We start from the raw sequence: 14,633 nt of genomic DNA, 5'->3' as shown, positions 1-14,633 counted from the left end.
CATTGGGCTTCAGAGGGATCTTGGCTCCTTACGATACAGTCAAGTGAATTTCCAGACTATGTGAATACCATCAGTGTTTCTCATAGAATGTCTTTTAAGAGTTAGGTTTAGTTAATTGTGAAGTTCGCATAAGAAACCTACATATTTTTATCAAACGAAAGTAAAACCTAATTGGAAACTGTAATTGCCTGAACTATGCCACTCTACTTCATATGCATTAAGTTTCAGAGAATCCAATTAATTTCCTCAAATTTTCACTTTAATTCAGGAAGTATAACAAGTTTTTCTCAGCAGAAATATTTCTGAGTATTCATGCTTGAAATATATGTCCATGTATTTTTGCATAGCAAGAAATCTCAGAAAATACATGCATTTTTACTTGGCAAAACATTTATACCTAACACTGATTACAAACCGTTTCTTGAAAATTACCTGAAAATCACTTGAACTAATAGTATTTTTTAAAAAGTAATTTTGATGATAAAACGCCCTCTTAATGCATGTTGTAGTCATTGTTTTCTCTAAGCACAGAAAATATTTCCTCCATGTTTGTATGATGTTAATATTTGGAAAAGCTAATGCACCCAGTAAATCAATCACATTGTTCAGTAATGGTCTCATTTAGGTCCAGTGTTCTTAAAAAGTTATTTTTAACTTTGTATTGAATGATGTACAATGGATAGTTGTTCACCTGAAGTTTAAACCTCTAAATGTCAAAGCAGCGTATTTTCTAAAAGGCTAGGCCATGCTTGCTGTGTGTGCCTCACAGCCCTAAAAATTTGTGGCATTTCTTACCATTCAAGGGGGTCTTACAAGGGGATCTTCTAACTCCTGCATTTGCCTTGTTATAAACAGTGCTCTAGTTTCACTCCTATCTTTCCTCTGACAGTATATTTGGGAAGAGGTTCATGACTTCCCAGCCCAGTTCAGAAGAGGCTGAGAAGTTTAGTTCCTTTCCTTCACAAGCTGATTCTTTATCAAACAGATGCTATTCAGGTTATACAATCAACTTCCTGCCTGTGGAACTGATATGGAGAGGAGGTGCTTTCTGCACACATTGACTAAGTTAACAGGACAATGTTAGTGGCTTTGCTACTGACTCGTTACCGTTCTCCAAGTGCTGACAGGTGTCTTGTGTCCATATGTACTAGTCTAGTGGCTACTTTAACCCTGTAATTAGAAAGCAAGTTTTACCTACACACTAGATTGATAGGCATTACTGGTGGGCTTTTTTCCTTCTTTTGTAGTCTGGGGGATGAGTGTTACGGAGTAACTGAGATATTTACCTAAGTTCCATTTATTTATTTGTCAGTACCTATATCTGTCCACCTAAAGACTATTCTGACTCTGAAGCCTATAGGATATTTAGGAGCATTCTGCCACTCCTGATGTCTTAGTATTTTATTTACCTCTGTACCGTAATGCTCCAAATTAATTTAAAAATCACAGTAAAACAACTTACCTAGTGTAGGAGTTTTGAGTACAGACAGTCACAGAGACCAAAAAAGGTAGTTATATCATCTTTCAGGCATTTGTTGTAGGGGAATTTGAGCCATCCCCTGCAGTTGCTTAAATATGCAGGGAAATTTAGTCGTCTAATTCCGGCGCAAGTCTGACAACCAACATAAGATACCAAAGTAGATAAATACTATTCAATAGGTCCAATTGCAGGAATGCTGCAGTAATGCCGCATTACTTTCATGCCATATTTTTCCAAAACGGGTAAAAATCTTCCTGTGGTCTCTCTGAATGTCTTTATATTAAGCCCACTGCTCTACAGTGATAAAAATACTTACTTGTCTTCAGGTTTAAATACAGCTTTGTCTTAGGAATTAGTCTATTGACATTAAATAGATAAGCCTTGCAGCAAAACTTCTCGGGCTTTTACGACCTGATACTGGCATCTTCATCCAACCAAACCATGTCATTAGAATGAGTACTATTTTTTATATTCCACAGTGTAATGCATTATCATATTTGTGAACTTTATTATTTTGCAATTAAAGTAAGTGTTTTAGTAAACATACAGCCAGAATAGTTTGTGTATAAAGGTGCTATTAGTGTCTGAAGTTACATGGAATATAAAGTTCAGGTATGGCAACAAGTCCAAAATATAGAAAATGTGTCTATGTGTGGCTATCCATATCAGAAGCATACAATTACAGTGAACAATGTAACAAAAAATGAATCTTCAAACTTGAAATAATATCTAGTAAAAAGAATTGCAAACTGGGAGCCATCTGATCATTTTCTTTTATGTATATTCATTATTTTGCTGATATTTATGTATTTTAGAAGATACATGCTCGGATACAAGTCTCCAGGCTGGAATCTTAATATATCACTATATAAAATTAAACTTTGGTAAGGGAATATATATATATTACTTTCCTAAGTAAAAAAAAAAAAAGGTAAGACTAGAATTCCTTTTGCAGTGCTGAAAAATCACACACGTGGATGCTGAAGTCATCTAGGCTTTGCTCCCACACAAACTTCACTGTGAAATATCCTGCAGTGTGAAGGCTTCATAAAAAAGGAGAGCACCTGAATGATTTAAGTCAATCTTTTTCTCAGATTCCCAAGAGATACGGTTTGTCAGAGAGATGTTTGCTGACGTGGTTTTTTTTTTACCACTGATAATAACAGGTGCTAAAAGGGCTATGTATAACACGTGTCACCATTTCCCCTCTGTCCTGACTGTTACTATTAGTATTGCAGGAAAATAGCTGCATGCCAGAAGGGAGTTTTAATACACTATACTCTCAAAAAGCTGAAGTATCAGGAAGGGTAAATAAGCTCCTTAATTATTTGTCTTCAGAAAAAAAAAAAAAAAAAAAAAAAGGAAAAAAAAAAGGTTAAAAATTTTGTTTCCCTGATTAAAAATTTCCTGGCAAAACCAGGATTTCTGTTCAAAATTCATACAATTAGCATATGTCAGATGGCTTTCCAGGTAAATTATTATTAGCTGATTGAGATGTTCTGTTATGAGCCCAGCGATTTGGTTTGCATGAGGCACACTGCAGTCCAGACTGTTTGCTGCAGTATTTTGTCTTTTTCTTCTGCATCTATTTCCTTTTAAGAAGATGCTATACTAAAAAAAAAAAAAGCCTCAAAAAAGCCTAAAATTTCATTTTTGCATTCACTTGCAATGGCTGTAAGAAAGAGAATAAAAATTATCTAAAGCTAAGTTCCCCACAAGTAGTTTTCCTTTAACATCCATATTTATAAAATTATTGAACTAGCATCATTTTTAGAAAAAGCAGACGTGTACAACCTTACTTGTTATCTACTGCAGGAATAGGAACGTGTTGCAACTACTGACCACAGGAATTCTCGATCATACATTCATGTTAACTCATTTCATTATTTATTACTGTATCTTTGAAGAATCTTTCTAATGGTCTAGATCCCCATTGCAGCTGTACAGCTATCTTTCTGTAGAAGAAAATGGAAAACTATCCGTCAGAATGTATAGCATGTATGAAACACAAAACAGTGCATACAGATGGACAGATGGGGATACGTGCGAAGAAACTGTAAGACTTCTTTTCAGGGCGAGAGGCAGGAGTACCAACATGAGAAAATACAATGTATTTAATGTTCTCTAGCACACATTAATTTAAGGGGAAATTTAAATAAAGATGAGAGATATTAAGTGGAAACTCCTAAGTGCAGGATGCAACATGTAAGAAGGCCAAAAAAAAAAATCTCTTGATAATTTAATATTATCAAAGGTCAGAGATGACATCTTAACATGTAATAAAAAATAGAATGGATCAATCAGCTGCAAAGGACCTTGAAAACTAAGACAAATGATGTAACAGAGAAGAAATCAGCATGGTGATATAAAAACCTAAGGCAACCTTCTCAAAGTGCTGGTCAGGAATAATGATCTTATAGTATTCCAATTTTGCAACTATGTCAAAAGAGGAGGCAGCTGTTACCTAGTTGAGTCATACTAACTAGGTATGGTGCATGGAAAGATACAGCTATTTTTATTACATGTTAGGTGGAAAAAACCGCGTAAGACATTGCAGAAATGAAAAGAGACACAGATTGCATTTGCAGATAACCCTGGATAAGCAGGAAAAATATTATTAGAGAGAATGACACAGGAAAGCATAAAAGGTGGAGGGATGAAAAAGCAAAGTACTATAGTTTTCACTACCTTGCTCTTTAGTAAGCAGTAGGTTATATTTGACAGTGGACTAGTTGTGTTTAATAGTTCACCATAGATACTAGACCAGGAAGCATTTTAGACTCAGCACCACTATTACTTGTAGGGCTTTTTTTGTGAGTGGCCGTCTCAGTATTGCAGTTCAAGTGATCTACCAATGTGGGTACTTCTCATAGTTCAGCTATTGGAGCTGTTTAACACTGCGTTGTGAGTTCAGCACACCTGGAACATGCCATGGCTACACAGTGAAATTATGGGTGTATGTTTGGATAAAGCATAACAGCCAAAGATAGGCTAAAAGTAACCTGTTCTTTTTGATTATAGTCAGGTTCCCCCTGAAATGCTATTGGTGTCCCTCTCCTTTTTGCCACATAAGTAGGAGTTTCAGGAAGATGAATGTTCTCACATATTTAATCTCTGTTCAAATTTCTCCACAGATCATAAAAATATGTTGGCAGAATTTAATTTTATAGATGGGCAAATACTTGGACATACACATGGTTGCGTACACATGGAAGCTGAGGGATAATAAAAGTCTGAATGTCAATGTTGAGAACCTTCTATAAGCAGTAGCACCAAGGAACATCAGACTGTAGAAAAGGGATAAAAAGAAATCCTAGGAGATTAGCCATCCAGGCTGTTAAAACACTATGTAAAAGTGGGCTTCAATCTCACTCTGAAATAACCCAGACACTTACTTCATTATCTTCTTATTCTAGATACTGGAATGAAAATCAACATCCGTAAGGATTTTTCAGAGTATATTGATTTTTTTTTTTTTTTCCCCCTTTTGGCTAGTTCTTTTTGATTTTTAAATCTGAAAAACAAGGCAGGAAAAGTCTAAAGAATTGCAAGAAACCAACTAACTCCTAGTCAGGATCTAGATATAAATAAGATATGCTTTTCCCAACATCTCTGAAAGTGAAGACAAAGGATTAGGGGCAATGCTTCTCTCACGGCAAGAGCAGGCTACTAAACAAAAAACAGATACACAAATCTGTTACAATAGGAAGGTCTAATGCCAAGACAAGAATCTCCAGAAAATGAAGCAGAAGTCCACGTGTAGGACAGTGAATGGTGAAGTGTAGTACAGAGAAGAAAATGGAAGTGCAGTGGATAAGCTGTAAAATCACTACAGAAGATAACAATAGGGAAGTATTATATATGTGATAAGCTATACCAACAACAACAACAAAAAAAGACAATTCAAACAGTCAGGATTATTGGAAATAATAACAGGATTATTGAAAATGATGCAAAAATCATTTAAGAGAGAATTCCATACTCATTGAACAGCCTCAGACACACGGAAACGATGAGGGAGGCATGACAAAGATTTAGACAAACTTGACAAAGCTAAAATTATGTGTCAATTTTTTTTCTCTTAATATAAGTTTCTCTGGCATGATATTTCTCATGACCTAGTATAATTGCTTCTCAGACTTGTCACTTATCTGCTTTCTAATAAGAAAAATCTTTAGTATCTTTAGAGATTTAGTATTCATAATGCATATTTCACTTACAGTAAAACTCAAGTATTTTTTAAAAGTTTTATCAAAATTCAGCTTGGGCAAATATTCTTGATCATGACCTTTTTTCCCCTTGAAGAATTATAGAAAGTGCATGCAAAAGGGATTCAACTGTAAAAGGCAAGCTTGTAAAACAAAGGGAATAATTTTGGAAACAATTCTGTAGTCTTGGTTCAAACCTAAGTATAATTGCTTCTCAAACTTATCACTTAGCTCCCATCTAATGAGAAAAGTCTTTGTAAAGAAACTGTATTAGCAACCAAAAATGCTGAAAAAAAGAATTAAAGGTATAAATGAGTTGAAATAATTTCACATCACTGTACCAATAACAATAAGAGACTGTACAAAGTGATGCATAAAGAACCCCGTTCCTACATGCACGGGATGCGAAGGGAATAGTTTCACTTATTTTCTTTGGTGGTGATCTACTCTTATGCTGGTTTGGAGTGAAAGAGTTGGTTGCAGTACCCAGAACTTGAACAGACAAGATTTACTGAGAGGTATGGCAGTAAAAACAAACAAGCAAACAAAAAGCCAAGGGTGAGATTTCTGAGAAGTATTGCTCTACAGGTTTTGTCCAATATTTGTTTCTTTTTTGTTTGTGCTTTTTTCATATGACTTGGAAGGAAATATTAGCATCTTCCTCCAAGTCTACTTCAGTGATGTTTGTCAACTTCTGATACAAACTGTGGAAAATAAGTCTGAAGTATCACCCATGGAATTATTTAACTGCTTCCATCTCATGGAGTTTCCCCACCTCGATTGCTATACATTCCTATCACCAGAACTATGGAACCTCCTAGGTCACTTGACAACATTTTAATCTCTACTGTGATTCTATGATAAGTGATGTTGTATAAACAGCAGACTAGATAGAAGGCTCTGAAGTTGATTCGGGTCTGATATAGTTCACCTTGCCTCAGGGATCTGGTGAATGGCATGTGTGTTATAAAACATACCTAATTTTGGGGAAGCTTTCACATTTAGCCATTAAAGCCATTGCAGTTATTCCAGTCATTATCAAAACCATGACCATGTGTGTGGCATCTTTAAAGAGCACAGGAGCTTTCAATAAATAACTTTTAATAATAAAAAAAAATCAGGTATGCAACTATATTGACATTACACAAGTCCAGTACAAAATAAACAACAGTGAAGAAGGTCACAGTCGGCCCCCTCTCCAGGACAGGGGAGGGAGCTTTTCAGGGCAGAGAATTCACAACAGAGGGATCTGCACTGTGACAGACATCTTATGTAGAGCTTCAGTACTCCCTTCTACTGAGTCTGTTTGTGGAGGAAATTCCCCTTTCTCCCAACCTTTTCCCCCATTTTATCATTTTACAGAAGTCTATATGAATTGGTAATCAGTTGTGAGATTTTTTTGGCGTTCCTTGAAATTATTATTTTAAGACAAAAAGGGAAAAGGAAATAGCTGCACACAAAGTGGTGTCACACCCATACAAGCACTAGAGGATGTCACACAGACGCTACAGCTCTTACACATGCATGTGCAGTATACTGCATTTGACTTAAGATACTCTGTAAAGAAACTTTAATATAGATGTGTGTACTACACATAAATGGGGGGTAGGGGGGTCTGATAAAGAGCACTGCCAAAACCAGGTCATTAGACCTGGCTGAAAGATCCCCTTCCATAAACTTATTGAGATCCAGTTAGATTTGAAACATCCTATAAAGATTTCTTGGAACAATTTCCTACCCAACAACACTTACATAATGCACCTGCTGTAAAAAATTCTGGTGTTCTGGACTAGTCAGGAACTGATATTGGTGAACAACCTTACTAACTGTAAAACAACTGAAGATGTGTAAAGGAGTACAAGAAAAATAGAAGCATTTTAAGGTTAACTTTCTGATTTTGCAGTACAGATTTTAATTCTTCCTGAATATATAATTTTCAAACATAAATACAGCGTGTTTAGGAATGGCTAGATGATAGAATCATTCTATGTTCTTACTCACAAACTCCCATCTCTTAAGAATCATGTTTTACAAGGCTGTCAAAAAAATAAGTTCAAATGAAACCCTATAAAGGTTAACTCAGGCAACCTGAATGTGACAGCAAACACACCATTGCATATGCATAAGTGTTCATATATTTTTCCATAGTTACTGTATTTGTGTGCTGTGAAGACCAGAAGCTTAATAGCATTAAAGGGAATTAAACATTGGACAAGGCAGATCAGCCATATAAACAAAAACAGTCAAAGAAAATTTTAAATTTAAAAGTTCCATACTAATTAAAAACCATATTTGAACCCAAATGCTGATTGAAAATCCTGGAAAAAATGGGGAGAAAAAACTGTTACTTGTTACTATTTAGCTTCAAAATTTCCAAGGAGTTGCAAAACATGGTGTCCAAATTAACCAACCCTGTACACCAGGATGTCACTACTGTCTACTTTTTTAAGTGATGTTTGGAGTAACACTTAACCAGGTAAACATTTAGCAAAAAGGCAGGGGGAAAAAAAAAAATAAAATCTGCTGCCACATGAACACCACCACCATTTCCTAAGAGTAACATTAAATAAATAAATAAATAAGTCTGTCCAGTGGGGAAAACTATCCAAATAAAGGAATCATAGCTTCTGGGTTTTTACTACAGATTGGGGATGAGGGGAAGGAAATCACATTTGGGGTTATGAACTCAGGGATTACTGCCTTGGGAGGGTAGGGAGGTAGGGAAGGAAAAGAAAAAAAAAAAAGGCCAAACATTGGCAAGGGGAAAAGGAAGAGAAAAGGAAGAGAAGGAAAGAGAATAAGAAACAGAAGGTGCACTTACTGTTTGGTTATCTTCGTACAGCTTCAAGTCATATCCACTCAGCTCCACACAGAAAATTATTGCTGTAACCCCCTCGAAACAGTGGATCCATTTTTTGCGTTCAGACCTCTGTCCACCCACATCCACCATTTTGAAAGTCAGTTCTTTGAAGGTGAACTTATTTTCTACAATCCCTGTGGTCATGTCCCGAGAACGCAGAATATCTTCCACTGTAGGGATGTAGTCCAGCGCTGCAATCCTTTCTAGGTCATTTAAGTAGTATGCAGCATTATCCTCTAGGTGGTACTCATTGGAGCGGCAAAAACACTCCTGCACACCAGGGTCTGCCCAGAGCCGTTTCATGACTCCCAGAAGCTCAGGGGTAATCTCACCTTTGCTCTCAGCTGGGCCTGTCAGGGCAAAAAGCTGCACAGCATCATATGCTCTGTCAGGATTGTGAAATTCTATCTTAAGGGTGGCTAGAGCCCGAATGATACGTGTGAGAGAGTCAATTGCGTTATAGATAATCAGAGGTTTGTATTCCTTACAGGCCTCCAAGTTAAAGCCACCACTATGAATGATTTTCATCTGCTTTACAATAGTACTCTTCCCAGAGTTGCTGGTACCCAGGAGAAGGAGCTTTATCTCTCTTCGTTGTCGCTGACTTTCAGAGCGCAGGTGGCGGTCAATCCTACGGGACCGCCGCGCTGCCTCTTTCTCCTCAGAGCTTTGCCGACATCCCATGGTATAGCAGGCAGTTACAGAAGGGAAAGGCTGGAGATTGTCTCGCTCGGTTTGCGTCTCTGAAATAGATCTGCGGTGTCTTTCAGTTCTCGTGCCAGGTACACCTTGAACAAAAAAAAAAAAGTTGCTGCCCAGCACCCGATGGTCCAAGATGCCCGTACCACCTAATTCAGTCCCAGCAGAGGTGCAAACACATGTAGATACGCAACCACAGAAATAGTCTCTTCAGTAGATCTCATGGCACTCCCCTTTCCAGTGCATAAACAGTGGCACATCCCTGTTAATGAAGGGGCACTTCCCTTTGCCACAGTTTGGCTAGATCCATCAAATACTCTTTTCCGTTCTGCATAATTATTTTGCTGCCTTCTGTCCAAAGGTAAGGAGCCACACTTTCACCTTCTCTGCTCTAGCCCTTGTCTTTTAATTGTACTTTCTGGTTGCTGTGGTGATGCTGCTAGATAAAGCTGAAGCTCTTTTCAATAGTGATGTACTTGTTTTGTTTCTCTTCCCCCACTTCTTCAGCTGGTCCAGTTCAGCTCTGCAAATCTGTGCTTTCCACCTGCCAAACAATGAAAAGAGAAATGAATGAAATTAGAGACTCCGCTTCCTTGCTGCAAACCACTCACTTTCTCCTCCTCTTCTAGACTTCTAAAGCTTTTATTATCCCAAACAGAAAATACAGATGGAAAAATATGTAAAGAAAAGCAAAAATCTAAAACCCTAGCAGAAACGCAGGGACAGCTGAAGTTTGCAGACCTAAGAAAATGTGCTTTCTGAACAATAGTAAATCAAATCTCCCTTTCAGCCTTCTGTGTTTTGTTATCTAAACCTACATGAAAACAAACAGTGCTGAGCTGTGCCCCAATTTCTCCCTCAGCAAGAGCTTATGGCAGTGCTTTTCCTGCAGAGTCCTGTTCTGGCTGGTTTTCCTGAAGCAGAAAACGAAACAGACTCACAACTACTTTTGCCAGTCTCTCTATTTATATCAATATCTTCTACTCAGACAGATGTCCTCCAGAGTTTTCTTTCATCTTTTCTGTTTGCACTGAACATTTAAATAACTAAATCTGGAAGCAAAAGGAGGTGATTAACTTTGCTTCATGATTTTGTAAGAGGAAGAGTTACTGATCTTTGCAGAACACTGTAACAGATATTTCCCCTTGGAGAACAGTACTGTTAAACATACTACCTGCATCCTGCTTAATCAATAAAGTAATGCACTGCTACAACAAACTTTGTAAGCTTTCCACAGCCAAGCTAAGTGTTACTAAGCCTCCTCTCTTCCACTTTTAATACAGGAAATTCTGAGATGCAGTAAAAGTGAACAGTGACTACAAGGTGAATATTTCATACAAAAAGCACAGGAAATGCCATCCTAAGCAAGAGCTGACAGCTTTTCAGTGACTGTTAGAGCAATTATTCTTTCCCAAATTAGGGGTTAAGCCTACTAGTTGGAACTCTGCAGAAGGCAACAGCAGGAAGCAGTTACCTCTCACAGAGGGAAAACACATTACTAAAGCTGATTGGTGATAACTTGCCTCTTTTCTAGGAAGGGATTGCTGCTCCCACTAGGCTCTGAGCACAGTGGGCAGCAGAATCACAGATGTCATGGCTTCCTCACCACCTGCTGACCCCAGCCCACTTTGGCACTTACCTTGCTGCCTGTTTACTTGTGTCTAGAGGGTCTTTGTTCAGTATTTTTACAAACTAAGCTACATGCCACTGATACACCCTCAGAGGTAGGCTTAAGAAAAATTTCAGAGCCTACTAAGGAAATATAACTTCTACTACATTTTGATAAGACTAAGTCTCCCAAATTCCACTTTCAAAAATTTCCAGATACCTTTGGAAGCTTTTCCTGCATGAACTTACTAGCATTTCAATATAGTTGTGACAAAGCATTAAAATACATATTGAAGAGAACAATTCCACACCACTAGGAGAGGGACAGAATGATCCAAGGCAGAGTTGAACCTCTAGCTTTTGTGAGAAAACAAATTTAACTACAACCACTTGCAACCTCATGTACTTTGCTTTCTCCCTTTCTTAAGCATCACAGCAGAAATTTTAGTGAACGAAAGATATTTCAGCAGTCCACAATAGTAATCTGTAATTGAGTATTTGAAGTGAAGCACTGGATTTACTGATACGTATTTTTCCTTCCCCCATATCACCTATATCATAGGATAAGACAGATCTACAGCAGGATGGGTGGGTCTCATTCCTACTTAGCCACACTGCTCTGGTTGAAAAATATGAACTTATATTTACATCACTTCTGTTTTAATATTTAATGTGTATTTATTAATGCATAAACATTTAACAGTGCATGGTTTGTCAGATACTGTTTTATTGTTGAGAATTTAAATTTTTGGGTTTTGTCTTGACCAGAGTCATTATCAGCCAGGGATTTCAGTGAGATCTTGCTCTACCCTCCCAGTAGCTGTCACCATAGTAGAAATCAATTACATCAAATAATAGTTTTAGCTAGCCTTTAAATAATGGTAATTGAGATCTAGCACAGCATAAAAACTTTGAGGGGGGCTTCACAGATATAGATAAGGACAATTACATCAGCTGCAGTAACATTCATTTGGGAGTGTAGAAGGGGAGAAATAAATTATATATCTAGGATTTAATTACTCAGGTGGTAGAAACAAGTGTAACAATCTTAGATTCCTCTGTTTCACAAGAGGTATTACTATTCTTCTGTTATTTGTGTATTCTTTGTCACAGTGGGCTATCCTAATCTTAGTTTCTGCATTTTGTGTAGTTTTCTCTCTGAACATGTTTTAAGTCACTTACAGATCTGTTCTAATTTATGATGGGCTGACAAATGGAAAGGTAGAGTTCATGTGTCTGCTCTCAGATCCAAGTCCCCACTGGTATGCATCTGGGGTCTACAGTTCTGTAACAGCATCTGGGCATTAGGCAGGTTCTTGCAACACACTGGATCGCTTTGCAGCAGTTTCGAGTACATAAATGTGAAGGTATCTGGGAATGTGGAACGTGCACGTATGGAAGGACAAACAGTTATGGCAATCATTGTTAATACCTTAACATCAGAGAAAAAGGTACAGAGACTGGACAGAGCCAATGGATGACAGTTTTACATATTTGTTCCTGAAGTTTCCCGGGATGTTAGCCTGGGACAGTTGAGCTTGCAATCACTCCATCTCAAATACTTTTACTGATTCTATATTTATCTTTAAATCGCTTCCAAACTCTAACCCTACTTAAAGGAGATGCATAGTTGAACCAATGTAGACCTGGATGCAATTCATGACTATGAGGATGAGTCAGTATAGGTCAGGATTGCTACTGGTGTGTTGAGGAGAGCATCATATTTCAGTTAGAAGAAGATGTATTCATCCATCATTCAGGCGGTTGTTACAAACAATTGCAAAATTCCACAACTGGAACTCTGACCACAAAAAACTGAACTCTTAAACAAGCATATGAAGTACACTGATTAAAGTGTGCTTCGATATCCCACTCATTCCTGTCTTTACTTAGATTCTCAGGACACTATTAACATACACATTTTCAGAACAGCAGCTTTTACTCAGTCTGAAGATCTCCTATACAGTATTGCAACTTCTCCTCTTCTTTCTTGCTCCTATTTAAACCTGCCTTCTCATTCTGTTTGTTTAACCTCCGTGCTCTAATGCCTGCCTGTAAATCCATCCCAAATCCACATGCATGAAATTAATTAACTTGAACAAGACTTCTGTGGTAACCAATTCCAAAAACTAACCATGACAATCTTATTCTCAGTTGTTCTAAACTTGTTATCCAGTCAGTCTATCAAGTCACCTCTCCCTGACGGTTTGGAGTGCTTACCTGTCATCTTTGCCTGTATGGACCACAGTGTATGAACAGACCTGTAATTTAAGCATTTCGGGTACCTTATGTTTAAAGATGTCTGAATCCTTTGCCCCAAATGCGCTGTGTATTGCTATTACACAGTCTAAAATTCTACAAAAGGGTCTTAGTATAAGCTATATTTATCTTGCTTCCCTTTGCACATCAGAAGGACGTTAGCATATGAAAAACAGATTAATGAGCACAAAAATAAAATAATAGCATACACATTAATAGAATGGTGATTAGCACAACTTTACTTACTCTAATGCATCAAAAATGTAGAAAGCAAAACCCTCCAAAATGAGGTGTTATACTTCCTTCAAATAATTGACTTTTTCAATGATCATAGAAGATGAAAAATAAGAGTTGAGGAAGCTGTTTCTCAGTGAGTAACTTTCCAGCCACACAGAGGGAATAAAATTAACATACTAGATATCAGGCCTGATTCTTATTTTAATTATATAAAAGTTAATCATGCTTATTCTGGCACGTTCAGAACATTTGAAACCAGTTTTCCTTTAAGTCCTCATCATCAGAGACTTTGTTTTCATGTCATTGGTAAGACCACTAGTCAAATTCTTTGTGACATTTTTGACACATCTCTGTGATTAAAGGTGAAAAGTTTTGCAAGAAACACATATGGGACTCCCTCTCCTCTCTTTATTCAAGTTTCATCCTGAACGAAAGAGGCTTGGTAGAGACAAGAAGCAAGAGGATACACGTTCCTTCCAAAATGCATCAGTACTTATGATAAATCTGGAGATTTTATGCCCATATAAGATAAGCAGATTTTTTTAAAACTTTATGTTATTGGCCTCAACAATCACTTATGACAAACAGTTTGGTGGAAAGACACTTTCAAAAAAAATTGTTCTTTTCAGACAGCTTATGTATTCTGTACAGTACTTCCTATTGCATATTTCCACAACACATTCAGATGCATCATTCACATCCCACAGTGTTTTACATATCAACTATTCTGCTTGGCGTTCATCCATTAATATGTTTAACACAGAAAAGGATAGAGTAGCACCTCCTTGTTGTAGGGAAAACTAGGAGTATGTAAACACTGTGTAAATGAGTCTTACATTATTGAATTTCCTTTTTTTTTGGCTTCTAGTCATTCCTATTGCATATATTGCAATGATATTTGGCTATCACTATTTCAAGTAGGAATCCAATAAGGCAATTACGTTGTTGCTTTGTAAAGCAGAGTAGTAGATATTATTTCCAAATAGTTCACTACAGTAAGAAAGTTTTATCCATTCAAGTAAGTTTTCCCACATAAGATGAAAAGTGTCTTCCATGTTCGTAGTCACTACTTTTTAAAGTAGTTCAGAAAAAGAATAATTTGCAGACTAGTACATTACTACATTTTACTGTCCTGGCTCCGTAAACATGAACTACATATCACTGGGTTTACTTTTTCTTGGAACACACTCAGAAAATAAGACAATCTAGAATTTGTTCTGTTTTTTTTTAAGATCAGATTTCATATTAAAAATGCAAATGTTTCGTGGCTGTAAGTTTCTAA

At 37.1% G+C, this 14,633-nt stretch overlaps 2 protein-coding genes across 2 annotated transcripts in view; one reads left to right on the top strand and one right to left on the bottom strand.

Annotated features, from left to right (window-relative positions):
• The window catches only part of GNAZ (G protein subunit alpha z), a 41,874-nt gene extending 32,642 nt beyond the window's left edge, over positions 1–9,232 (bottom strand). Inside the window, exon 1 of the mRNA XM_009951474.2 lies at positions 8,510–9,232. Within this exon, the coding sequence (XP_009949776.1) occupies positions 8,510–9,232 (723 nt within the window). The remainder of the gene's footprint in view (positions 1–8,509) is intronic.
• The window catches only part of RSPH14 (radial spoke head 14 homolog), a 97,915-nt gene that overhangs the window by 44,968 nt on the left and 38,314 nt on the right, over positions 1–14,633 (top strand). The window lies entirely within an intron of this gene.

The sequence above is a fragment of the Leptosomus discolor genome, chromosome 16 (assembly GCF_034619465.1).
Source record: "Leptosomus discolor isolate bLepDis1 chromosome 16, bLepDis1.hap2, whole genome shotgun sequence".
In the NCBI taxonomy this organism is placed as follows: domain Eukaryota; kingdom Metazoa; phylum Chordata; class Aves; order Leptosomiformes; family Leptosomidae; genus Leptosomus; species Leptosomus discolor.
Note: the sequence above shows the minus strand (reverse complement) of the source record. Positions and strands in the feature narration are given on the sequence as shown.